Source organism: Rutidosis leptorrhynchoides, chromosome 2, assembly GCF_046630445.1.
Source record: "Rutidosis leptorrhynchoides isolate AG116_Rl617_1_P2 chromosome 2, CSIRO_AGI_Rlap_v1, whole genome shotgun sequence".
NCBI lineage: Eukaryota > Viridiplantae > Streptophyta > Magnoliopsida > Asterales > Asteraceae > Rutidosis > Rutidosis leptorrhynchoides.
In genome coordinates this window covers 539,051,066-539,075,977 of record NC_092334.1, presented here as the reverse complement: position 1 = coordinate 539,075,977, position 24,912 = coordinate 539,051,066, and the positions used below count along the sequence as shown (strand labels likewise).

The following is a 24,912-nucleotide window of genomic DNA, read 5'->3' as shown; positions in this document are numbered from 1 at the left end:
TTTTTGGACTGAGAATACATGCACTGTTTTAACGACTGTTTTACAATATTTATATGCGTGAGTTCATTTGATTCCCTTTTACTCTTTACATTTTTGGGACTGAGAATACATGCGCTGTTTTTATAACTGCTTTATTAAATGCTTTTGAAATATATTTTGAACTGCGAATATATGAAATGCTTTTATAAATGTTTGACGAGATAGACACAAGCAAAACATTCCTCGAATGAATTATTATGCAGACAGAAGTTCTGCGGATTATTATTGAATTATGTGGACATGATAATTGCCACCATTGAATTATGTGGACATGATAATTGCCACCATTGAATTATGTGGACATGATAATTGCCACCATTGAATTTTGTGAACATGATAATTGCCACCATTGAATTATGTGGACATGATAATTGCCACCAGTTGATGTGAATGTTATATATCGAGAGAATGATTTTATACACAGGTTATGTGTATGTTATTTTTGTGCACAAGATATGTGTAAGGTTACTATGATTTATGAAAATGGTTTCGTACACGAGAAAGATGTACTGTATTTAAAAGATATAGCATGTACATTACAGGTGGGTATAGGATTCGGGCCCATTTGTACCATGCAGCATTTAAATTTTGTGGTCTATCAAAATGATGAATTTTATTGTTTTAAGATAAACCTATGAACTCACCAACCTTTTGGTTGACACTTGAAAGCATGTTTATTCTCAGGTATGAAAGAAATCTTTCGCTGTGCATTTGCTCATTTTAAGGACATTACTTGGAGTCGATCATCGCTCTGGGATCAAATGTTGATGACTTCGTCCAGATGGATTAGGACGGGGCACTACAGGTAGTATCAGAGCGGTGGTCTTAGCGAACCAGGTCTTGCATTAGTGAGTCTAACTGATAGTCGTTAGGATGCATTAGTGAGTCTGGACTTCGACCGTGTCTGCATGTCAAAAGTTTTGCTTATCATTTCTTGTCAAAAAATATCTATCTATCATTGTCAGTCTCGACGCATCTTATTGCAATTATTGCATAGATGATGTACAGACAAATTCATATCCATTCACATTAAACCTTGTCTGACACATTTCCTTAATTTTCTCTGTAATCTACGGGATCTTCTGTACTAAATATAGATATTCTATGTAATTAGAATATCACCCGATATCCGAAAATCATTTCATATTGAAAACCCTTTATCTAACCGTACAAAATGGAACTCACCACTAGTTCAAGTCCCTCGGATTCCGATATGGAGTCCTACTCAAGCTCCGAAAGCAGTATGACCGGAATGGACCAACCAATTCATCTGATGGGTTCGTTGTCAACTGAATCAATGGAGACACGAAGAAGGTGATTCTTTCCACCAACCGAATTCACCTCTTGGCGAAGAACCTGAATCACTTACCGGCAAATCTGTTCATAATACTATTTTCTCTCTCATTTCTAGAGTATCCGCCATGATTGTATACTATCTCAAATTCAAAACCTTATTCACTCCCTCATTCCTACCGACAATCATCCCGGAGTAATAAGTCAACGAACTTCGCACCCGAGTTGTAGCCTTGAAAAATATGGTGCAAAACGTACCAGCTTCAGCAACATCACTGGTACCATTACCACCACCAACAGCAACATCCACATCCCACACCTCAACATCAAAATCTATACCTCGAACATCAACATCATACGCGCCAAAGATACCGAGGAGTGCCAACAACAATGAACGATGAAGTATTGATCCATAACTTCATTAATATTCTGTTAAGAATATGTGGTTCCTAATAGTTTTAGAGATTACTTATTCTAACTCAAACCGAAAAGCAAATGAGATTAATATCATATTAACTCATTAAATCCATGATTACATCTGAAGAAAATATATATGTATATATGTTTTCATAAAAATTGTAACTAAAAATTCTTTTGTACAAAATGTTAATGGTGAAAATATTTTAACGGATAGGTAATACCCGAGGAATATTTAGATTTCACATTAATAAGTTACACAGTACATTCTTCGAATCTGATTCAACAGTCATTTACCATCCTACTTACATTCACCGATATACGAATCTGTTCACCACAAAATAACTATTTTCAATCAATTTCAAATTTGGATCTTGACTTATCAGAATCCAACAAGTGACATAATGAAGAAAACATTGGACAAAATAAAATTTGTTAGAAACAAACAAATTAACTATGAGAAAATTTTGTTAAGAATTCACGCTAACTGTTCCTAGCTAACAGATTACATTTATTTATCGCAATTTTTTTTTATCATCATTTAATTTCTGTTATTTATTTTACGCACTTTAAATATCGGGACACGTATACAAGGTTTTGACATATCATATCGACGCATCTATATATATATTATTTGGAATAACCATAGACACTCTATATGCAGTAATGATCGAGTTCCCTATACAGGGTTGAGGTTGATTCTATAATAATATATATAGTTTGAGTTGTGATCGAGTCTGAGACCTGTATATAACGGGTCACGACATGTATTAATTAATTTGAATATTATATATTAAACTACAATTATTGAATTACTAATTGTGGACTGCTAACTGTGGACTGCCAACATTGGACAATTAAAATAAATTGAAATATTAATTATAACATATGAAACTAAACAATTCTTCAAATTTGCCACTTGATCTCATCTTAAACCTTATTTGTATCTTCACGATTCCAATCTGCGTTCAAACCTTTCATGATTCTTGAAAACATCTCAATCGAGAGGACGAACCAACCGCACTTCATCTACGGAAGGAAAGAATTATGCACATAATTATGCACCTGAAAAACTCGTGGAAATTGAGTGAACATTTAACAAGTATCTGTGTTAGCTTCTTTGGCATAGTCATTATCGAAAATAACTTTGTAACTCCTTTTCAAATTAGCCAATTTTGTCACAGCTCCAGCAAATCAACAGCGACCTTTCATTCGAGTAAGTCTTATTATAACCTTGATGTATGCAAATGCCCTTTCGTCATTGTTACCGGATAACCTTTTATATTCCGCCACAATAGCAGTAAACTTACCAACAACTTCATTGATCTTTGACTTTCCGAAAAATCATTATATTTATCGAAACCCTATCATATACTCATCCACATTTTGTAAACAAGAATTGCCATACCAATTATTGAGAATTAGCAATCAGTATTTTGAAACCTCACTGCATGTCTGCATCAACAGTTATATGTATATATATAACATTTATCTATTAGAATTATGATCTTCCATTCTAAAATTCTGAAAAGCACTCAGTCTGCGAATTAATACTCTGAATTTTGAAAAGTTGAATGAAGCAACAAAGACTGTAAACGACCTCAACAGCCAAAAGTTGTTGATAAAGAATTGTATGTTGGCAAAGCTCAGAAAAAGTTTGAAACTGAAAAACTGATTGAGCAAACTACGAAGGAGTCTATGAACAAATCATAAGGACTAAACTTATACATTAAGAATCCTGATGATTCTGTTTCTGATAAAATCTTTAGCGAATACCTTGCTTCTGACTCCAAAATCTTGTGGACAAATTTTCTTCACCATCCTTCGATATTAAAAATTCCAAGAAATCATCGTATCTTTCATTATAAATTTCTTCCATATTTCTGAAGATATTTTCATAACTATTCTTATCTGAAATCATTAATCTCTTAGTGCTATCAGTGTTACATCATATAGAAACTGTTAGTTTCTATATTCTGTAAACTTTCGAGCTTAAAATATGAATGCTATTGAAGTAATGTTGGGAACTGATGCATGAGTTAGTATAATATATTGACACTTGATCAACGTGATTATATTACAGTAAGTCATGCTGAGTTTCTAATGGAACGTGATGATTCACAGATCATAACGTCATCATGTGCCATGTTACATAACTCTTTCATTCTGCTTAACTTCTGAACATATCAAGGAAGTATATTCTTGATAGTTCTATTCTCAGTGATTCAGATAAATTTTAAAATCAAATCGTACTATTACGTTCTTTCTTGTTTAGAACACTAAGTTCATTCGAAACTCTATATCTATGAATTCTGGATCATTATTCGCTTAAATTATAGTCGAGAAGAGAAAAACAAGAGCATGGAGCTCCGAAACATGACAAGAAATATGAAGCCGATCACAAACACGGAAATTACAAACCATGTATATCAATACGTATAGCAAGATAAAGACACGGGGGAATTAGAAATACTATAACCCCAAGGTAATAGTAGAAGTGAATAGAATCCTCCGGTGGGAGTTGGAAAAGAATAAATACAGATACGATAGTCGGAACAAGAACAAGAATCAGAAGTGGATTAAGCATTTTCACAATTCTTGGAAATAGGAGTTAAGAAAGAAAGTGTTGAAGTGGTGGAAATTAATGGAATGGAAGAAATTCATTTATAGTGAAAATACCAGACAAAGCAATCAAGACAGATGATTGTATTTAATTTAAGAAATCCTAAATCCCTTAAATTCCAGAAATCCACCGTGGCTACATCAAAAGTTAAATCTCTATCTCAATCTTTTGTGATAGCTTCACCCGTACTCCTCACATAAACGAATTGTTTTATCCATATTACTCTATGGTAATAAAACTCTATCTATCAACTCATATTCGTCATGAAAACATTTTTATTGTTAGCCATGACAACCTCACTTAAATTTCGGGACGAAATTTCTTTAACGGGTAGGTACTGTGACGACTCGGGAATTTCCGACCAAATTTAAACTTAATCTTCATCTGATTTCGATATGATAAGCAAAATCTGTAATGTTGAGTCTCAAAAACTTTGGAACGGAATACATGAATGCATTTACCCTTTGACCATTCCCGACGATTCACGAACAATTGTTGTAAATAAAAATGTATATATAAATAAGTATATATGTAAATAAGTATTACATTATAAACTAAATTATTATTATTATGTGATTTAGTACTATGAAAGATAACTTAAGATAATTTAAAACTTGATATTCAAAAACATAATTATATATATATATATATATATATATATATATATATATATATATATATATATATATATATATATATATATATATACGATTATTGACTTTATGGATATTGTAATATATTGAAAGATATAAATAATAAATATTCTGTATGTACCAAAATATAAAATATATGATATAATTATAAAGTATTATAACATGTAATATTAATATATCAAAAAAAATTGCAAGATAAAAATATAGTTGTTGTAGTAACATTAATATTATTAATATTACTTTCATTATTATCAATATTAGTATTATTAGTATTATTATTAGTTAGAATATAATTGTTATATTCATTATTATTATTAATGTTAATATTAATATCATTATTATTATACTTAGTAATAAGACTATGATTTTGGTCATTATTATTACTTATATATTCATTATTATTATTATAGTTATCATAAAAATAAATTCAATTTATTAATATTATCAGTAATAATATTATTATCAATGTTATAATTATTATTATAATTTTTATTATTTATAGTTATTATTATTAAATATTATTACTATTATCATTAAGAAATATTATTATTAATATAAATTATTATTATCATTATTATTGGTAACAATATTATTAATTCCATTATTATTATCTATATAATTATTACTAGTTGTAACATTAAAAATTACGAATATATTATGCAGATTGTAATCAGATACAAAATACATACATAAAAATACTGTTATATATACAAATAGATATACGGATAAACAAATTTTACAGATATATATAAATTACTGATATATAGGGATATGCATACAGTATATACGTATTTAAATGCAGTATAAGGTGTATTCTGTTTCCCATCGTTATCGTGCTGTAGGAATTCTTGCTTTATGTATCTAATCCAGTACAATTTGATTCCATTTAATCAGACGCAAACAAAGACAGTTGGACTTAGTTATCTGCTTTAATCTTTTTTCTTCATCTGCTACGTACTGCTCGTACTTCCTGTATGATATTGTTACGTGTCTCAATCCAGCCTCAATGCAAACAAATTAGGATCGAATATAAGTAATATAATTCGTACATCACTGAGACACATTCAATTAACACATCATTTCGAGAATTAAACAAATAATAACGAATTATCCTCTGTTCATGGTATTTTTAGCCAAACCATTGATCACCAATCTCTTTATACTCTCCTCTCTTCCTCTAATTCTTCTTCGTGAACAAACATTAACCACCACCTTCATAATATATTTTTCGCTTCATCAACACTACAACAAATCACCATGTGTTCGTTTATGTTTAATCGATCACCACCACAAGAATACTCCGCCACCTTCACATTATCTTTAAATCAACACCAAGACAATCCACCAACGAACCACCCTTCATCTTCAACGAACCATCTCTATACTATTTCTATTTTCCATCATGAGTCACCCTCACCATCTTGAGTCATCAATACGAACCACCACCTTACACACCATCGTCAACCGAGACCACCATGAATCACTCTTTCACGATATATATATATATATATATATATATATATATATATATATATATATATATATATATATATATATATATATATATATATATATATATATATATATATATACACGCGTTCATCGAATTACTTTCATCATCAACCACCCCAAACAGCACCTGTTACTCAATCACTTCTAGTTCTAATTCGTTCGTACTTATGGCTGCTCGACTTCTTTTGTTGTTACTGCCGCAATAATCACGATGATAGTAGTGGAGATATTGATAATGAAGATGAATATTGTGATTCGGTTAAGATAATAACAAGGTGTGAACTACTTTTGTGTGCCTCTTTTTCCATATTGGCCGACCAATTTAATCACTAGAAAAAGGCATGTTGATTGAATTATGATGAACTGTACGTGACAATAACAAGCACATAAACATTTAGATATGATTTTTTTACGAGTGCTTTATGGGTTGGCATGTGTCTTTCCAAAAGTAGGCCATTGTTTAAAAAAAAAAATGAAAACGATTGATTAAAATCATCTTGGGCCACCGGTTTTATTTTATTTTTTTTTGTCTTGGGCCGAAGACTAAATTTTTGTTGGGCCAAAAGTGTTCGATAATGATGATGATACGAGATAGTGATAACGGTTTGATGTTAGATGATGATGATCTTAGTATTAATGATTGGGATGGTGATGATAATTTGATTATGATAATGTTGTTAAATGGTGATGATTCTGTGATGTTGTAATGGAAATGAAAAGAATGGATATAAAGTTGTTGATTAAAAAGAAGGCAGGGAAAAACAAATTAAAAAGATTTACGATCCTAATTATAACAGAAAATAAGTAGCAGCGTAAGGGTTTAAGGGTGGTTGTTGTGACAACCAGGAAATTTCCAACCAAATTTAAACTTTAATCTTTATATGTTTCCGACACGATAAGCAATATTTGTTAAGTCAAATTTCAAGAATTTTAAACTATGTTCATACATTTATTCAACCTCGACCAAGTTCCAACGATTCACGAACCATTAAACGAATATGATTATATATGTATATGTGTATATATATTATAACTTGAAACGTAACAAAATATTAGATTAAATACTTTATATGATTGTATATGTTTCAAAATGTTTATCAATGGAATTAGAAGATAAGATCAAATGATTAAATTATCAGATATATTGAATTATGATTACAAGTCTCTGTTGAAAGGCCCACGTTGATTTGAGAAATCTTTCCATTTTAACAATATTCGGAAAATGGTAAAGTGATTTATAAATAAGAACAAATTGTCAATCATTGAGAACTAGACAAAGGATAGTGGAAGATTGAATCTCATAAAGACTCGATTGATCTATTTAGTTTCAAACGTACAAAAACGTTTTCAGCTTAAAAAGAACTTTATTATTAAAACGTATATAACTTTTATAAATATCTAGAACCAATTTTGACAACTCATTACTTAACTAGTATGATAAAGATAACGATATTTATATTTTATTTTATTAAATATATATAACGATTTAAATTAATATTATATATATTTATACGCATATTATACGTACATAGTTTTATACTTTTACTATACTTAAACTTTACCTTTACTTTATTTTTACTTTACTTTAACTTTAATAATTCACTTTAATAATTCATACTTTAATAATTCACTTTAATAATTCATACTTTAATAATTCACTTTAATAATTCATACTTTAATAATTCATACTTTAATAATTCACTTTAATAATTCATACTTTAATAATTCACTTTAATAATTCAAAAATCTATTATAAATAGAATTCAATAGGTTTCATTATTTCATAGAAACTTGAAAATATTTTTCTCTAAACTCTCTCAATCGATTTACTATATATATATATATATATATATATATATATATATATATATATATATATATATATATATATATATATATATATATATATATATATTTACTCCGTATTATTTCAAGATATTATTAGTATACATAAAATATTACGACGGAGTGCTGTCCGAGTGATTTCGAAATTATTTTACAAGTGGGATATGATTAAGGAAATTATGGGTTATAGCTATGGAGGTGATTGAGTATGGTTCATGGGTATGCTCGTGAGGTCAATATAGTGTTTATCATTTCCGTTGCGTCTACGTACCTTTCCTGCAATATTGAATCTCAATATTGATATGTGAGTACTCATAATTTAACTTTTACATACTAATAGTGTATCCCTGACTAGTGCTTGAGTATTTAGGATTATGCATGCTTGTACTTTTGATATTGCCCTTAGACAGGTTAGGTTGAATCTTGAATTAGTCACACTTGCGGTTGAGATAAGGTATAAGATATGCATGTCCTTGGAAAGCTAGCGAAAAATTAAGAACTTTTCCTTTAGATATCGAATGGTTTCGATGAACGGATTAGAAGTTATAATCAATTGAATTTTCGATATTTTTATTAAAAATGATTATTATTATCGTCGTTTTTATCGTCGTTCTAGTTTTATCTTATTATTATCATTATTATTATCTTTATCAATAAAAGGGATTTATCATTAAAAATTGTTATTTTTTTTTATTATTACTATCGTTATTATCGTTAAAGTTATAATTAGTATTATTATTATTATCCAATTATTATTATTATTATTATTATTATTATTATTTCTATTGGTATTATTATTATTATTATCATTATTAATATATATATCAATATTTAAAAATGGTTATTGTTATTGTTATTATTATTACTATATTATCATTAAGATAATTATTAGTATTATCGTTAATAATGTTATAGTAACTATCATTATTAATATTAGTGTAATTAAAACAAATATTTGTAACACCTAATTATTTTGATTACTATTATTATCATTATTATGAACACGATATAAAAGACGATTAAAAGCTATTAAACGAAACGATTAGGAAATAATGGGTAAGAGTATCATGATAAAATTAAAATATTATAAGATATTGATTTAGATAAAATTATCGTTCTTATTATTTTTATCATTACTATTATTATTAAAAGTATAATTAGTATTAAAACTATCATTTTAACAAAAATTATCATTTTAATAGAAATGTCATTGTTACTATAAAATATCATTATTATTATTATTTTAAATAGAATTATTATTTTAAAGATAATATTAAAAATTATCGTAAATATTAAAGTTATCATAATTAGAATTATCGTTTTATCATAATGTCATCTTAGTAATTATAAATATTGATATTTTATAATAATAATTATTATTACAATATAATACAACTTTTACTTACTATCATTATAGATATTATTTTATCAAATAAATATGTGATACAAACATATTTTACTACGTGTAATAACTTACTTTAATAATACCTATCATATTATCTTTATAATATTAAATGAACCCTATAAATTTTATTACTTAATATATATAAAAGTATATTTTATTATATAAATTTAATATAAAACTTTATTTATTAATAAATAAATTATATTATTTACTCTAATAAATCTTTTAAAAATATTTAAAAATATAAAACGACGATATTTAAACTATATATTAATCATGTATAGATTTTTGGAAATTATTTTGAGTCAAATTTACTTTTGTTGACTTTTGCATATTAGTCTCGAGCATTAGGATTGTGGTACACTATGACTTGACTTAATTTGTTAGACAAATATTGACCAACACATAAATATATATAATTAATTTAGGTTCGTGAATCCGAGGCCAACCTTGCACTTGTTCAATGACGTTATATGTATTTTTACTACGAAATACAGTATGGTGAGTTTCATTTGCCATTTTACCCTTTATATTTTTGGGACTGAGAATACATGCGCTTTTATAAATGTTTGACGAAATAGACACAAGTAATTGAAATTACATTCTATGGTTGAATTATCGAAATCGAATATGCCCCTTTTTATTAAAGTCTGGTAATCTAAGAATTAGGGAACGGACACCCTAATTGACGCGAATCCTAAAGATAGATCTATTGGGCCTAACAAACCCCATCCAAAGTACCGGATGCTTTAGTACTTCGAAATTTATATCATGTCCGAAGGAGGATCCCGGAATGATAGGGGATATTCTTATATGTATCTAGTTAATGTCGGTTACCAGGTGTTCACCATATGAATGATTATTTTTGTCTCTATGCATGGGACGTATATTTATGAGAACTGAAAATGAAATTCTTGTGGTCTATTAAAATGATGGAAATAAATGATTATGATAAACTAATGAACTCACCAACCTTTTGGTTGACACTTTAAAGCATGTTTATTCTCAGGTGTTAAAGAAATCTTCCGCTGTGCATTTGCTCATTTTAAAGATATTACTTGGAGTCTTTCATAGCATATTTCGAAGAACGTTGCCTTCGAGTCATTGAGTTCATCAAAGATTATTATTAAATCAATTTATAGTTGGATAGTGGATATTATGAAATGGTATGCATGCCTGTCAATTTTCGATGTAAAGAAAGTTTGTCTTTTAAAAACGAATGCAATGTTTGTAAAATGTATCATATATAGGTCAAATACCTCGCAATGTAATCAACTATTGTGAATCGTTTATAATGTATATGAACGGGTCCTTTTAGTTGTGTGGAACGAGAGGTCCTGGGTTCGAGCCCGAACTGTGTCAGTTTGTTTTCTTTTTGGAAGCTTTCCCTTTTAAGGTAGCATTATTATTGTTATTGTTATTATTATTATTATTATTATTATTATTATTATTATTATTATTGTTATTGTTATTGTTATTGTTATTATCATTAATATTAGTATTATAATTATAAGTATTATTAATTATATTATCATTATTATTATTAACATGATTATCATAATTAGAAGTGTTATTATTATTACAACTATATTATTGTTATAAATTTTTACTACTAGTATTATTATTGTTGTTACAACAAATTATTATTTAAAAGAATCATTAGTAGAAAAACTATCATTTTATTTAAAAACATCCATTTTAGTAAAATTATCATAAGAACTACTATTATTATTATTATAAAAGGAAACAACTTTTTATTTATTATTATAAATATTATTTTATCATATAAATAATAGTTACTTAAAAATATATTTAATACACATAACATAACTATATTAAAATTTTTATTATTTATTCATTTAAAAGTGTATATAAAATAAACATACTTAATTAATTAATAAAACCTATAAATTATTAAATATAACAAGTATATCACCAATAAAAATATGTAAACTTATTCGATTACAATTCTATGTGTTAATAAATATGTGAATAATATAGGTTCGTGAATCCGAGGTCAACCTTACACTTGTTAAATGACGTCATATGTATTTTTACTACAAAATACAGTATGGTGAGTTCATTTGCTCCCTTTTACTCTTTATATTTTTGGGCTGAGAATACATGCACTGTTTTAAAAACTGTTTTACAATATTTATATGCGTGAGTTCATGATTCCCTTTTACTCTTTACATTTTTGGGACTGAGAATACATGCGCTGTTTTTATAACTGCTTTATTAAATGCTTTTGAAATATATTTTGAATTGCGAATACATGAAATGCTTTTATAAATATGTGACGAGATAAACACAAGCAAAACATTCCTCGAATGAATTATTATGCAGACAGAAGTTCTGCGGATTATTATTGAATTATGTGGACATGATAATTACCACCATTGAATTATGTGGACATGATAATTGCCACCATTGAATTATGTGGACATGATAATTGCCATCATTGAATTTTGTGGACATGATAATTGCCACCATTGAATTATGTGGACATGATAATTGCCACCAGTTGATGTGAATGTTATATATCGAGAGAATGATTTTATACACAGGTTATGTATATGTTATTTTTGTGCACAAGATATGTGTACGGTTACTATGATTTATGAAAATGGTTTCGTACACGAGAAATATGTAATGTATTTAAAAGATATAGCATGTACATTACAGGTGTGTATAGGATTCGGGCCCATTTGTACCATGCAGCATTTAAATTTTGTGGTCTATCAAAATGATGAATTTTATTGTTTTAAGATAAACCTATGAACTCACCAACCTTTTGGTTGACACTTGAAAGCATGTTTATTCTCAGGTATGAAAGAAATCTTCCGCTGTGCATTTGCTCATTTTAAGGACATTACTTGAAGTCGATCATCGCTCTGGGATCAAATGTTGATGACTTCGTCCAGATGGATTAGGACGGGGCACTACAATATATATATATATATATATATATATATATATATATATATATATATATATATATATATATATATATATATATATATATATATATATATATATATATATATTGGTAGGATCAAGAGGGAAGTAACCAATCGGGGGGAAGCGGGGGGAAGCAAAATCTTTTTTTTTTCTTCGTTTTTTGAAAAAACTTTGTTCACGAACATTATAGATTGGATGAAAATATTAACATTTAATAAAGACAGTAAGTGATAAATATTTTTATTTTGGCGAAAAAACGCTCGAAGAACTAATATATAACAATTATCGTGTTTTTCGAGCGTATGTTGAGGTTTTAAATATTAGAGTTTAGATATTAGGGTTTAGATATTAGGGTTTAGATATTAGGGTTTATAGGGTTTAATTTAGGGTTTAGGGTTTAGATTTAGGATTTAGATTGAGTTTTTAACACGGGTTTAGGGTTTGGTGTTTTGGGTTTATGGAATAAACCCAAAACACCAAATCCTAAACCCTAAACCCTAAACTCTAAATCGGGCTAAATTTTACTTCAAAAAACATGAAGAAAAAAAACGTTAACATTCTTCACGAACAATATTATCTTGAATGTTATTTTTGTCGATCGTTTTTTCCCGCCTAAATAATAACATTCATCACGAAGTGTCTTTTCTAAATGTTCATATTTTCGTGTGATCTTGATGCCTGAAAAAAAAATCCAAAAAAAAACAATTTTTTTTTGCTTCCCCTCGGTTGGTTACTTCCCCATTGATCCTGCCCCTATTGGTGAAAATATGAACATTTTAACCCCTAAGTTCTAAACCCTAATTACTAAACCCTATTTTTTAAACCTTAAAAAAACTCAGAAGCATAATATGAAACATGATGCATGTTTTAATTTTTCTCTTCGAGCATTTTCCCGCCAAAATAATAACATTTATCACAAAGTGTCTTTTTTAAATGTTCATTTTTTCATGTGATCTTGATGCCTGAAAAAAAATTCAAAAAAACGAAAAAAAATTTACTTCCACCCAAAAAAGTGTTTCCCTCTTTTATATATATATATATATATATATATATATATATATATATATATATATATATATATATATATATATATATATATATATATATATATATAGATAGATAGATAGATATATAGATAGATAGATAGATAGATAGAGAGAGAGGGGATCCAGAGTGAAAATAGATAGATAGATAGAGAGAGAGGGGATCCAGAGTGAAAATATGAACATTTAAAAAAGACGCTTTGCGATAAATGTTATTATTTTGACTAAAAAACGCTCGAAGAAATAACATTCATTGTGATGAATGTTATTTAGAAATTATGGTTTAGAAATTAGGGTTCATGGTTTAGATTTAGGGTTTATTAATATTAATCATTTCCACATTTTTATCCAACATTTCTACAACATCTATATTTCAACAATTTCCTATTCATTTTAACAAAAAAGAAAAATATGTCTCAATCTAACATCGATATCGTATCAATCAACGTTTATTTTGGGGTCAATTTGACTCGGAGGAAAAGACGTATGCAAGTGGAGAGAAACGATCATTTAATGATATTAATTAACGTGTGGCTTTGATTTATCAGCATTCTATGTGTTTCTTACCGAAGAAATACCTTTTCTCCACTCGGACGTTTTGTATTTTAACAAATACACACAAAAATTTTAATTTATTTCACAACCACATTCATAATAGTTATCGGATCTCCATTGTACAACACATTAATACACTTTAACGACATCTTTAATAGTAGAAAAGTTCAAAGAAATCTTAGAATTGGCATAACAAAATCAAATTAACTTTCGGATAAAGTGTTGTACAATCAATATACAAATCTGTAGTTTTTCTATTCGATTAAAATTTAGAAATGGACAGTAAGTTAAATATAGACGGGTAAATAAAAAAGATTTTCCTCGATAAATCGTCCACATCCAAATATAATACATTATATAATCCATACAAGATACTAACAAGTAAAAACCATCAATAGAATAGAATAACTATAAAATAAGATATATAAAAATGGATTCATATAAGACAACCAAAATGGCCTATTAGCTCATAAATAAAGCTTATTATAATTTACTATTATAATTCAGTAGGCTTATAACTACCTTTAGTGGTTTGATTCTTGATGTTATAATTCAGTAGGCTTATAACTACCTTTAGTGGTTTGATTCTTGATGTTATAATTCAGTAGGCTTATAACTACCTTTAGTGGTTTGATTCTTGATGTAGAATACTAATAATGAAGTGTAAGAACAAAGATGATAATGGAGAGAAAGAAAGAAACACTTTGTAAGTGTGAGAAATGGTACAAGTTTAATGCTTGCATTCATGGCTATTTATAGCAAAAATATCACAAGTTTAGGTAATACAATAATATTACTTTTGTGTATCAATAATTGACTATCCATTTATATATATATATATGTTATATATTATAACACTCCCCCTTGGATAGCAATTTTGTTTGTTGAAGATCAACTGTAAGTTACTGCCTCGTTAAAAACCTTGCTAAAGAAAACCCAGTGGGAAAAACTTTAGCTAAGGGAAAAAGAGTGCAGCATGGAGTTGACTCCCCCTCAAGTAGACATCGCTTCGGTTGTTACATCTTTTGAACATGTCTCATGCCAATGTTATGAACGTGTGTTCTGAAAATAGCAGTTGGAAGTGCTTTCGTGAAAAGATCAGCAGAGTTTTTGCTGGATTGAACATATCTCATTTCAATCTCGTTGTCCTTAATGAGATTTTGAGTGTATGAGAAGAATCTAGGAGGTATGTGTTTGGTTCGGTCACTTTTGATATACCCTTCTTTCATCTGTGCTATGCAAGCTACATTATCTTCATAGATAATTGTTGGACTTTTATCGCGTTCTAGTCCACAAGAATCAGTAATGATTTGTGTCATTGATCTCAACCAAAAACATTCCCGAGTAGCTTCATGTAATGCAATCACTTCGGCATGATTTGATGATGTAGCAACAAGTGTTTGTTTTTGAGAACGCCATGATATTGCAGTACCTCCATTTAGGAATAAATATCCAGTTTGAGATTTAGCTTTATGTGGATCAGATAAATAACCTGCATCAGCATAACCAACCAAATCTTGTTTTGATTCGTTAGAATAAAATAATCCTAAATCAGTAGTTCCTCGAAGGTATCGAAATATGTGTTTGATCCCATTCCAGTGTCTTTTGGTAGGAGCAGAGCTGAACCTTGCCAACAAATTAACTGCAAAAGAAATGTCAGGTCTTGTACAATTTGTAAGATACATAAGAGCTCCAATTGCACTAAGATATGGTACTTCTGGTCCAAGAATATCTTCATGATCTTCACATTGACGAAATGGATCAGTTTCAACATTGAGTGATCTAACAACCATAGGAGTACTTAATGGTTTTGCCTTGTCCATATTGAAACGTTTCAAAATCTTTTCAGTATATGTTGTTTGATGTACAAGTAAACCATTAGGCATATGCTCAATTTGTAAACCAAGGCAATACTTGGTTTTTCCGAGATCTTTCATTTCAAATTCTTTCTTTAGAAGTTGAATGGCTTCATAGATCTCTTTATTTGTACCTATGATGTTAAGATCATCAACATAAACAGCTATGATCACATATCCGGATGTTGTTTTCTTAATGAAAACACAAGGGCAAGTAAGGTTATTTGTATACCCTTTGCTTATCAAGTAATCACTTAATCGGTTATACCACATACGTCCCGATTGTTTTAACCCATATAAAGATCTTTGTAATTTAATCGAATACATTTCTTTGGGTTTTGCATTTGATGCTTCTGGTACCTTAAATCCTTCAGGTATCTTCATATATATATCACTATCAAGTGATCCATATAGGTAAGCAGTCACAACATCCATGAGATGCATTTCTAAATTTTTAGAAACTGCCAGACTGATTAAGTACCTAAAAGTAATTGCATCCATAACAGGGGAATAAGTTTCTTCATAATCAATTCCCGGTCTTTGAGAAAAACCTTGAGCTACAAGTCTAGCTTTATACCTTGTAACTTCATTTTTCTCATTTCTTTTTCGAACAAAAATCCATCTGTATCCTACAGGTTTCACATCTTTAGGAGTGAGAATGATGGATCCGAAAACTTTTCTTTTATTGAGTGATTCTAATTCAGCTCGTATTGCTTCTTTCCATTGAGCCCAATCATGTCTATTTTGACATTCAACCATAGATGTTGGTTCTGGATCATCATCATTATTCATGATGTCATATGCAACATTAAATGAAAATTTCTCATCAAGATTTTTCATTTCATTTCGGTTCCATAATATTTTTGAATATGCATAATTGATTGCAATTTCTGTATTGACATCATCAATCTCCTCTGCAGTAGGAGTACTGATTTGTGGTTCTTCTTGAACACTTTCTTTTACTTCATTATCAGCTGATTTTCTTTTTCGAGGATTTTTATCCTTTGAACCAATTGGTCTTCCACGTTTCTGACGTGGCAAAGATTCATGAGTGACGTTATTGCCAGCTTTTGGAATTTCAATTCGAGCTGGAGTATTTACTGCTGGTATATATGATTTTGTCACCGTTTTTGTATCTGTAAATGCATCAGGCAATTGATTTGCAAGTTCTTGTATATGCATTATCTTTTGAACTTCTGTCTCGCATTCTTTTGTGCGAGGATCAAGATACATTAATTGAGGTTCACACCATGAAACATCATTTTCTTTATTTTTCATTTCTCCCCCTAATCTAGGGAACAATGTTTCATTAAAATGACAATCAGCAAAACGTGCTGTAAAAACGTCAACTGTCATAGGTTCAATATACCTTAATATTGAAGATGTTTCATATCCAACATATATTCCCAACCTCCTTTGAGGACCCATTTTTGTACGTTGTGGTGTCGCAATTGGAACATACACTGCACAACCAAATGTTCTAAGATGGGAAATATTTGGCTCTTGACCAAAAGCAAGTTGTAGGGGGGAATATTTATGACTTGCACTTGGTCTGATGCGAATCAATGCAGCAGCATGTAAAATTGCATGACCCCATATAGATACAGGGAGTTTTGTTCTCATTATCAATGGTCTAGCGGTTAACTGTAAACGTTTAATCAATGACTCGGCTAAACCATTTTGTGTATGCACATGAGCAACAGAATGTTCAACAACAATTCCTATAGACATGCAATAGTCATTAAATGCTTGAGATGTAAATTCACCAGCATTATCAAGTCTCACCCTTTTAATGGTGTAATCAGGAAAATGAGCTCTCAATTTAATAATTTGGGCAAGAAATTTTGCAAATGCCACATTACGGCTTGATAACAGACAAACATGAGACCATCTGCTAGATGCGTCTATTAGAACCATGAAATATCTAAATGGTCCACATGGTGGATGAATTGGTCCACATATATCACCTTGAATTCTTTCAAGAAACATTGGTGATTCTTTCTCAACCTTAAGTGGTGAGGGTCTAGTTATCAATTTTCCAAGAGAGCAAGATGTACATGGAACCATTGTATCATGATGGATTTTTCTATCCTTCAGTGGATGTCCATGAGTACATTCAATAATCCTTTTCATCATTGTTGATCCTGGATGGCCTAATCTGTTATGCCATAAACTGAATACACCAGGATCAATATATTTTTCGTTAACTACCATATGTATTTCTGGTACATTTATATGTGTATAATGTAATCCAGAACTAAGTCTTGGCAGTTTTTCAACCACATGACTCTTGTCAGTGATACTTAAATATTTCTCATTTTCTGTTGTCACTGACTGATAATCATACCCGTTAAGGTATATGTCGGAGAAACTCAATAAATTTCTGCTTGACTTGGAAGAAAATAAGGCATCATTTATTAAAAATTTTGTACCATTTGGTAGTATGAAATTTGCCTTTCCTATCCCTTTTATCAAGTTAGCAGGTCCTGATATTGTATGTATAGTTCCTTCCGTTGGTTTTAGATCAATAAAATATTTCTCGGATTTAAGTATAGTGTGTGTAGTTCCACTGTCTGCTATACAGAGATCTCCACCACTTGATTGATGTTGTATTCCAGCAAAATTCATATTGAACTTCATATATAAGAAATAAATAGTGAGTACATTAATATTACACAATATTTTAAACGCAAATAGATAGTACTGAAACATTTAGCAAACATAATGACAAAGACAGACGATATTAAATCGTTTATTTTTCGAAAGACACACAACTTAAACATTCAAGAAATCTTCATATAAATCAGATGGTTTCTCAGTGACTGTTGGATCGACGTTATCCACAAAGTTTACTTCCTTTTCTTTATCTTTCAGCGAATCCCGATACATCTTAACAAGATGTTTAGATGTTCGGCAAGTATTAGCCCAGTGGCCCATTCTACCACATCTGTAGCAAGATTCTTCAGAATTTTTAGAAGAATTTTCTTCAACATCTTGTTTAGTGGGCTTGTTTTGTGGTTGATATTTATATTTTCGTGGATTATTATTTCTTTGACCACCACGGCAACGACCACGACCACGTCCTCGCCCATTACCATTACCATAAGGATGGTTTCTACCATAGTTATGGCTTTTGGCATGATGATGGTGATGGTTATTATAACCACGACCTTGCCCGCGTCCTTGTCCCTGTTTATAATTATTTGCAGTATTTGCTTCAGGGATTGCAAGTGTACCAGTAGGACGGGATTGCTGATTTTTCATTAATAGCTCATCATTTTGCTCTGCAACTAAGAGATATGAATTAAGTTCAGGATATGTTTTGAACTTTAGCATTCTCAAATTTCTTTGCACTGTGATGTTTGCAGCATTCATTGTGGAGAAAGTTTTCTCCATCATGTCTGCATCACTTATTTCATGTCCACAGAATTTAAGTTGTGAACATGTATTATACAGAGCTGAGCTATATTCATTTACTTTCTTAAAGTCTTGGAACCTTAATGTTCTCCATTGTTCCATAGCAGCTGGAAGTAAAATTTCTCTTTGATTATTGAATCTGCTTTTGAGACTTTCCCATAAAACATGGGGATCTTCTACAGTCACATAATTATTTTGTAAGCATTCATCAATATGTTGATGAATAAAGCAACATGCCGTTGCTTGTTCTTTTTCAGAACAAGTGTTGTTTTCATTTATGGCTTCAAGAATACCCATTGATTTAAGATGCATTTTTACTTTTATAACCCATGGCATGTAGTTGTTTCCAGTTGATTCTAAAGGAGTAAATTTAAGCTTTTCCAGATTCGACATTTTCTATTAAAACAAACAACATGATAAATTATAGTCACTTTATATTCATAAGTATATAAAAATTAAACATAAATTTAATATAACATAAATGATAAGTAGGTGACAGTGTCGACCATATGTAAGCAATCATTAATAAATGTTATATAACATAAATATAAATATTAGTAAACATAAATGATAATTAGGCGACAGTGTCGGCCATATAAATGTTAGATAATAGAAATATAAATGTTAGTAACATAAATGATAATTAGGCGACAGTGTCGGCCATATAAATGTTAGATAATTGAAATATAAATGTTAGTAACATAAATGATAATTAGGCGACAGTGTCGGCCATATAAATGTTAGATAATTGAAATATAAATGTTAGTAACATAAATGATAATTAGACGACAGTGTCGACCATATATTATTCAGGTGGTATAACCGACCATATATCATTTAGGTGGCAGAGCCAACCATAATTAGTATTAAGATTATCGTGCTGATAACGTGTTATAATTCAGTAGGCTTATAACTACCTTTAGTGGTTTGATTCTTGATGTTATAATTCAGTAGGCTTATAACTACCTTTAGTGGTTTGATTCTTGATGTTATAATTCAGTAGGCTTATAACTACCTTTAGTGGTTTGATTCTTGATGTAGAATACTAATAATGAAGTGTAAGAACAGAGATGATAATGGAGAGAAAGAAAGAAACACTTTGTAAGTGTGAGAAATGGTGCAAGTTTAATGCTTGCATTCATGGCTATTTATAGCAAAAATATCACAAGTTTAGGTAATACAATAATATTACTTTTGTGTATCAATAATTGACTATCCATTTATATATATATATGTTATATATTATAACATTTACTAATTTTTTCCCCAATTTTAAAATCAAACACAATTATAGTACTAGTAACAAACAACATTTGCATATGGAAGCTTTTGGTAGTCTGATTCAAATGCACAATGCAATCACAATGTTTCCTTGAGCAATCACTTCTCATAGCAAATTAAACGACAATCATGGAGTCACAACATTAGACTTATTATCTTCAGAAGACGCTCGATAATCAGACGAATCCGACAGTCGTAAATCAACGATCATCTTAACAACTTCTTCCATTGATGGTCTCATATCAGGAACCCTAGTCACACAAGCAAGTCCAATTTGAAGCATCTGCACCATTTCCTCTTCAACATGTTGTTGTTTCATTAATTCAACATCGAATACTTCTGCAGTCCATTCTTCACGCACAACCGACCGGACCCACCTGGGCAGGTCAACCACATCATCTTGACCCGATGATGGGATAGGCGCTTTGCCCGTTAAGATCTCGAGAAGGAGAACACCGAAGCTGTAAACGTCTGATTTATGAGTGAATTTTCGGGTTTCGATCACTTCTGGTGCGTAGTATCCTATGCAGCGGGATTTGGTAGGAAGAAAGGTCATTAATGGGGCTAAACCCAGATCGGATACGCAACCGTCGAGGTCTCGGGTCAAAAGAATGTTTGACGATTTTATGTTTCCGTGGGCAAACTTTGCACCTCCTTCTGAGTGAATATGGGCGATTCCTTTTGCAGCTTCGAGCGATATCTTTACTCTTGAATCCCAATCTAATGGTGTTCTTCCTATTCCTCTGTTACCTGTTGTTAGAGATACTGTTATTAGTAACATGTTCGGGTCGACCCAACTAAATACTGTACCCAAATTTACATGTTCTAACCCGTTGCACCCGTCATTTTACCACACCTATGTAAAAAAACTAGTTAAAAAGGGAACATGTCAAATGGGTCAAAAAGGTGGAAAGTCGCCCAAACTCTGTTTATAATTCATGCAACCTTCTAAATTGTTTTACTAAATAAGTCGATTATCATTGAAAATAAATTATTTTTATAACCGTATTTAAGACATCGATTTATAAAAGGCGGTAAAGATCTTGACCACCATTACCCAAACTGCCTGACCCAGACATAAAGTGATGCAGTGTAACCTGGCAAGACCAATATTAACCCGTAACAAAAAATCTCAGGTATTGACCCGGTTAGTCAACCCAACCAAAGACTGTACTAAAAAATACAAGTTCTGACCCGTTACTCAACCCATTCCACCCGTCATTTTACCACACCTATGTAAAAATACTAGTTAAAAAAGGGAACACGTCAAATGGGTCAAAAAGGTAGAAAGTCGCCCAAACTGTATTTTTAATAAGTCGATATCACTGAAAATAAATTACTCAATATATTTATAACTATATTTAAGACACCGAATTATGAAAGGCGGTAAAGATCTTGACCACCATTACCCAAACTGCCCAACCTAGACATAAAGTAATGCAGTTTAACCCGGCCAGCCCAACCAACCAACCAACCCGACCCAAAACATCTCACATATTGACCCAGTTATCCAACCAACCCGACCAATATATATAACCACCTATACAAAAAACATGTATATACTACATACCATGTAAAAGAGATGAGAGACTGCCAGTGTGCATGTACTCATACACAAGAAGTTTTTCGTCTTTCGACCAATAATAAGCACATAACGGTACAATATTCGGGTGCCTTCCTAACCTCCCTACAAACTCCATATGCTGTTCAAAGTCTTTTTTCGGAACCCCGACTTCACGTATCCGTTTTACGACCACCGTTGTTTCCTCATCCAAAATAGCTTTATACGCCGTCCCGTAACTCCCTTTTCCAAGAACTTCAGCCGACGCCCTCAACAAATCTTCTAAATCGAAGTTATAAACGCTTCCTTCAAAAAAAACCAGCTTGTTTTTTTCGGCTGCTTGGACCCCACTTCCAAAGTCATCAGATTTTTCGTTTTTACCCGGTGCTACAGCTTGGACTTTTAACTCACTAACCGAATCTTCGTTTTTCTTCTTAAAACAAAAGAATAATAACATGAAAAGTAAAACTAGGAACAATAAGCCTCCTAAAACAATGGCGATAATTACACCAAGGTTTAGTTTCTTATGTTTTGTTGAGTGTGTTGGGATGGACGGGAGACCATTCGAGGAAGTCAAAGTTGAACATTGACTCAAAGGGGGCCCACATAAGAAAGTGTTTCCTTCGAATGAAGAAACTGGAAATTTCTGAAGGGAGACTGGAACCGATCCGTTTAGCATGTTATGGCTAACGTTTAGAAACCGGAGTCGGTTAAGGGTAATATTGGGAAAATTTCCTGAAAATGAATTGAACTGGAGATTCAATGAAGTGAGTCGGGTCAAATTGTTTATCGTGTCGGGGATGTTACCCGAGAAAGAGTTAAACGAGAGATCAAGTACCGACATTTGCGGGGAGATAAGAATCGGGATTTGACCCGAGAAGTTGTTATGTTGGAGGTATAAAGATTGAAGAGACTGGATAGACGGTATATCAGAAGGAAGATTTCCACTAAGAAAATTGGACCGTAAACTGAGAATTTTGAGAGCGTCGAGTTTTCCGATTGTGTTGACCGGGATTTGACCGTAAAGTCCGATTCCCGGGAGATGAATGGCGGTAACTCGTGTTTGATCATCGTTGCATTTGATACCAACCCAAGAAGTGCAAATAGGAATAGATGAATTCCAGTTAAGTTTTCGAAGGTGTGGGACCGCTGACGCAAATTTGAGAAGAGATTGAGCGTCAGATGTTAGATCAGCAGTTGTGATATAAAGGTTGTGAAGTAGGAGGATGAATATGGTAGCTGATATTAGTTGATGCTTCACCAAATTTACCATTATGCCCCTAATGGATTCTTGATCAGGCACCTAAATGAAAGGGTAAATTTTGAATCAAGCGTTGCAGTAGAAAACACAATGCTGTTTAAGAAGAATTAATAATAATAGATAGAAGAAAAAAAATATAACAGAACTTGAGATAAGCAGCATATGATAGAGCAACAAGAACACGTTATGAACCGATCAAAGTAACAAACCAAAAATGCATGTAACTGAGTATATATGTTTGTCTGTTACCTTGCAAGATCTGCTTGATGAATGTTTGATAAAGTTCCAAACTTTGGTAGAGACTATTGAATAATCAGATAAAGTTCCATACTTTAGTTCTTTTAGCAGAGTATGACCTTATATGTTTGGCAAAAACATCAATTTACAAGAAACAGGGAATCATTTCTGGATTACAATGATAAAAGAGATTAAGATATTATCATGAATTTGATTATTAAATAAGGAGATCTAAGATTTTTTCTGTGAGTTAAAGAACCATATGTAGGAACTGTAGATATGTAATGGCTTAACCTTTTTCCATAGTGGAAAGCAGTGGTCAATTATGTGTTCATAGAGAACAAAAAATATGATACAAAAAACAAAATAAAGAAAATTAGTGACAAGGAGAATCTATCCTAAAAGAAAAGGATGAAACACTGATAAAAAGATAAAGCAAAAGTACACTCCTTTGTTCTGTAAAAAAGCAAAGAAATTAATTCATTGGTATAAAGTAAATTTGTATAATTTCAATCATCCAATTTATAGCTACTTAATTTCCTCTTTGGAAATTGTAAGATCAATTGATAATTTTATGTATTTTTAAACTAAAAGCATGTTATGTATTGTTAAAAATAATCCTAAAAAACTCCAAATTGTTCCCAGTCTCCAGGACCACCAAAACAGTCAAGTAGTAGAGCCTTTTTTAAATAAACTAAAGCAATCAACATAATAACTTCAGTTAAATTATAAAGAAAAATATTTGTGAATTGGATAAAGAAAATAACTAGTTGCTTGAAGTTTTACCCTTTCTTGAATTTCTTTTTGTTTGGTTTTTTCTGTTTTGCTTCTTGGCTAAGGAATAAATGCCCACCTTATTCCAATTAGAGTTTTCAGCTTTTCTTTTCAAGAGCCATTATTTATTTATTTGGAATAAAATTCAAATCTTATAGGATTTGCAGAGCAATACCAAG

General features: G+C 30.6%; 1 protein-coding gene across 2 annotated transcripts; it reads right to left on the bottom strand.

The window, feature by feature from the left end:
• Positions 1 to 20,874: 20,874 nt before the first annotated feature.
• Positions 20,875 to 24,193, bottom strand: LOC139893010 (probable inactive receptor kinase At5g58300). Of its 2 annotated transcripts, none has more exons than XM_071876143.1 (3): positions 23,972 to 24,193; positions 22,471 to 23,764; positions 20,875 to 21,650 (listed from the first exon to the last, which is right to left on the bottom strand). In XM_071876143.1, exons 2-3 carry the CDS (start codon positions 23,732 to 23,734, stop codon positions 21,028 to 21,030), a joined length of 1,887 nt encoding a protein of 628 aa, XP_071732244.1. In that variant the 5' UTR covers positions 23,735 to 23,764; positions 23,972 to 24,193; the 3' UTR covers positions 20,875 to 21,027. The 2 variants fall into 2 exon arrangements, with proteins under 2 accessions (XP_071732244.1, XP_071732245.1); XM_071876144.1 differs by lacking the exon at positions 23,972 to 24,193 and adding an exon at positions 23,831 to 23,884 and having other exon boundaries at positions 22,471 to 23,671.
• Between the last annotated feature and the right edge of the window lie 719 nt (positions 24,194 to 24,912).

Coding starts and splice junctions, on each gene's coding strand:
- LOC139893010 (XM_071876143.1), bottom strand. CDS start 23,734: ATGGTAAATTTGGTGAAGCATCAACTAATATCAGCTACCATATTCATC. Junction 21,651..22,470: donor TCTCTCATCTCTTTTACATG/GTATGTAGTATA, acceptor CTCTAACAACAG/GTAACAGAGGAATAGGAAGA.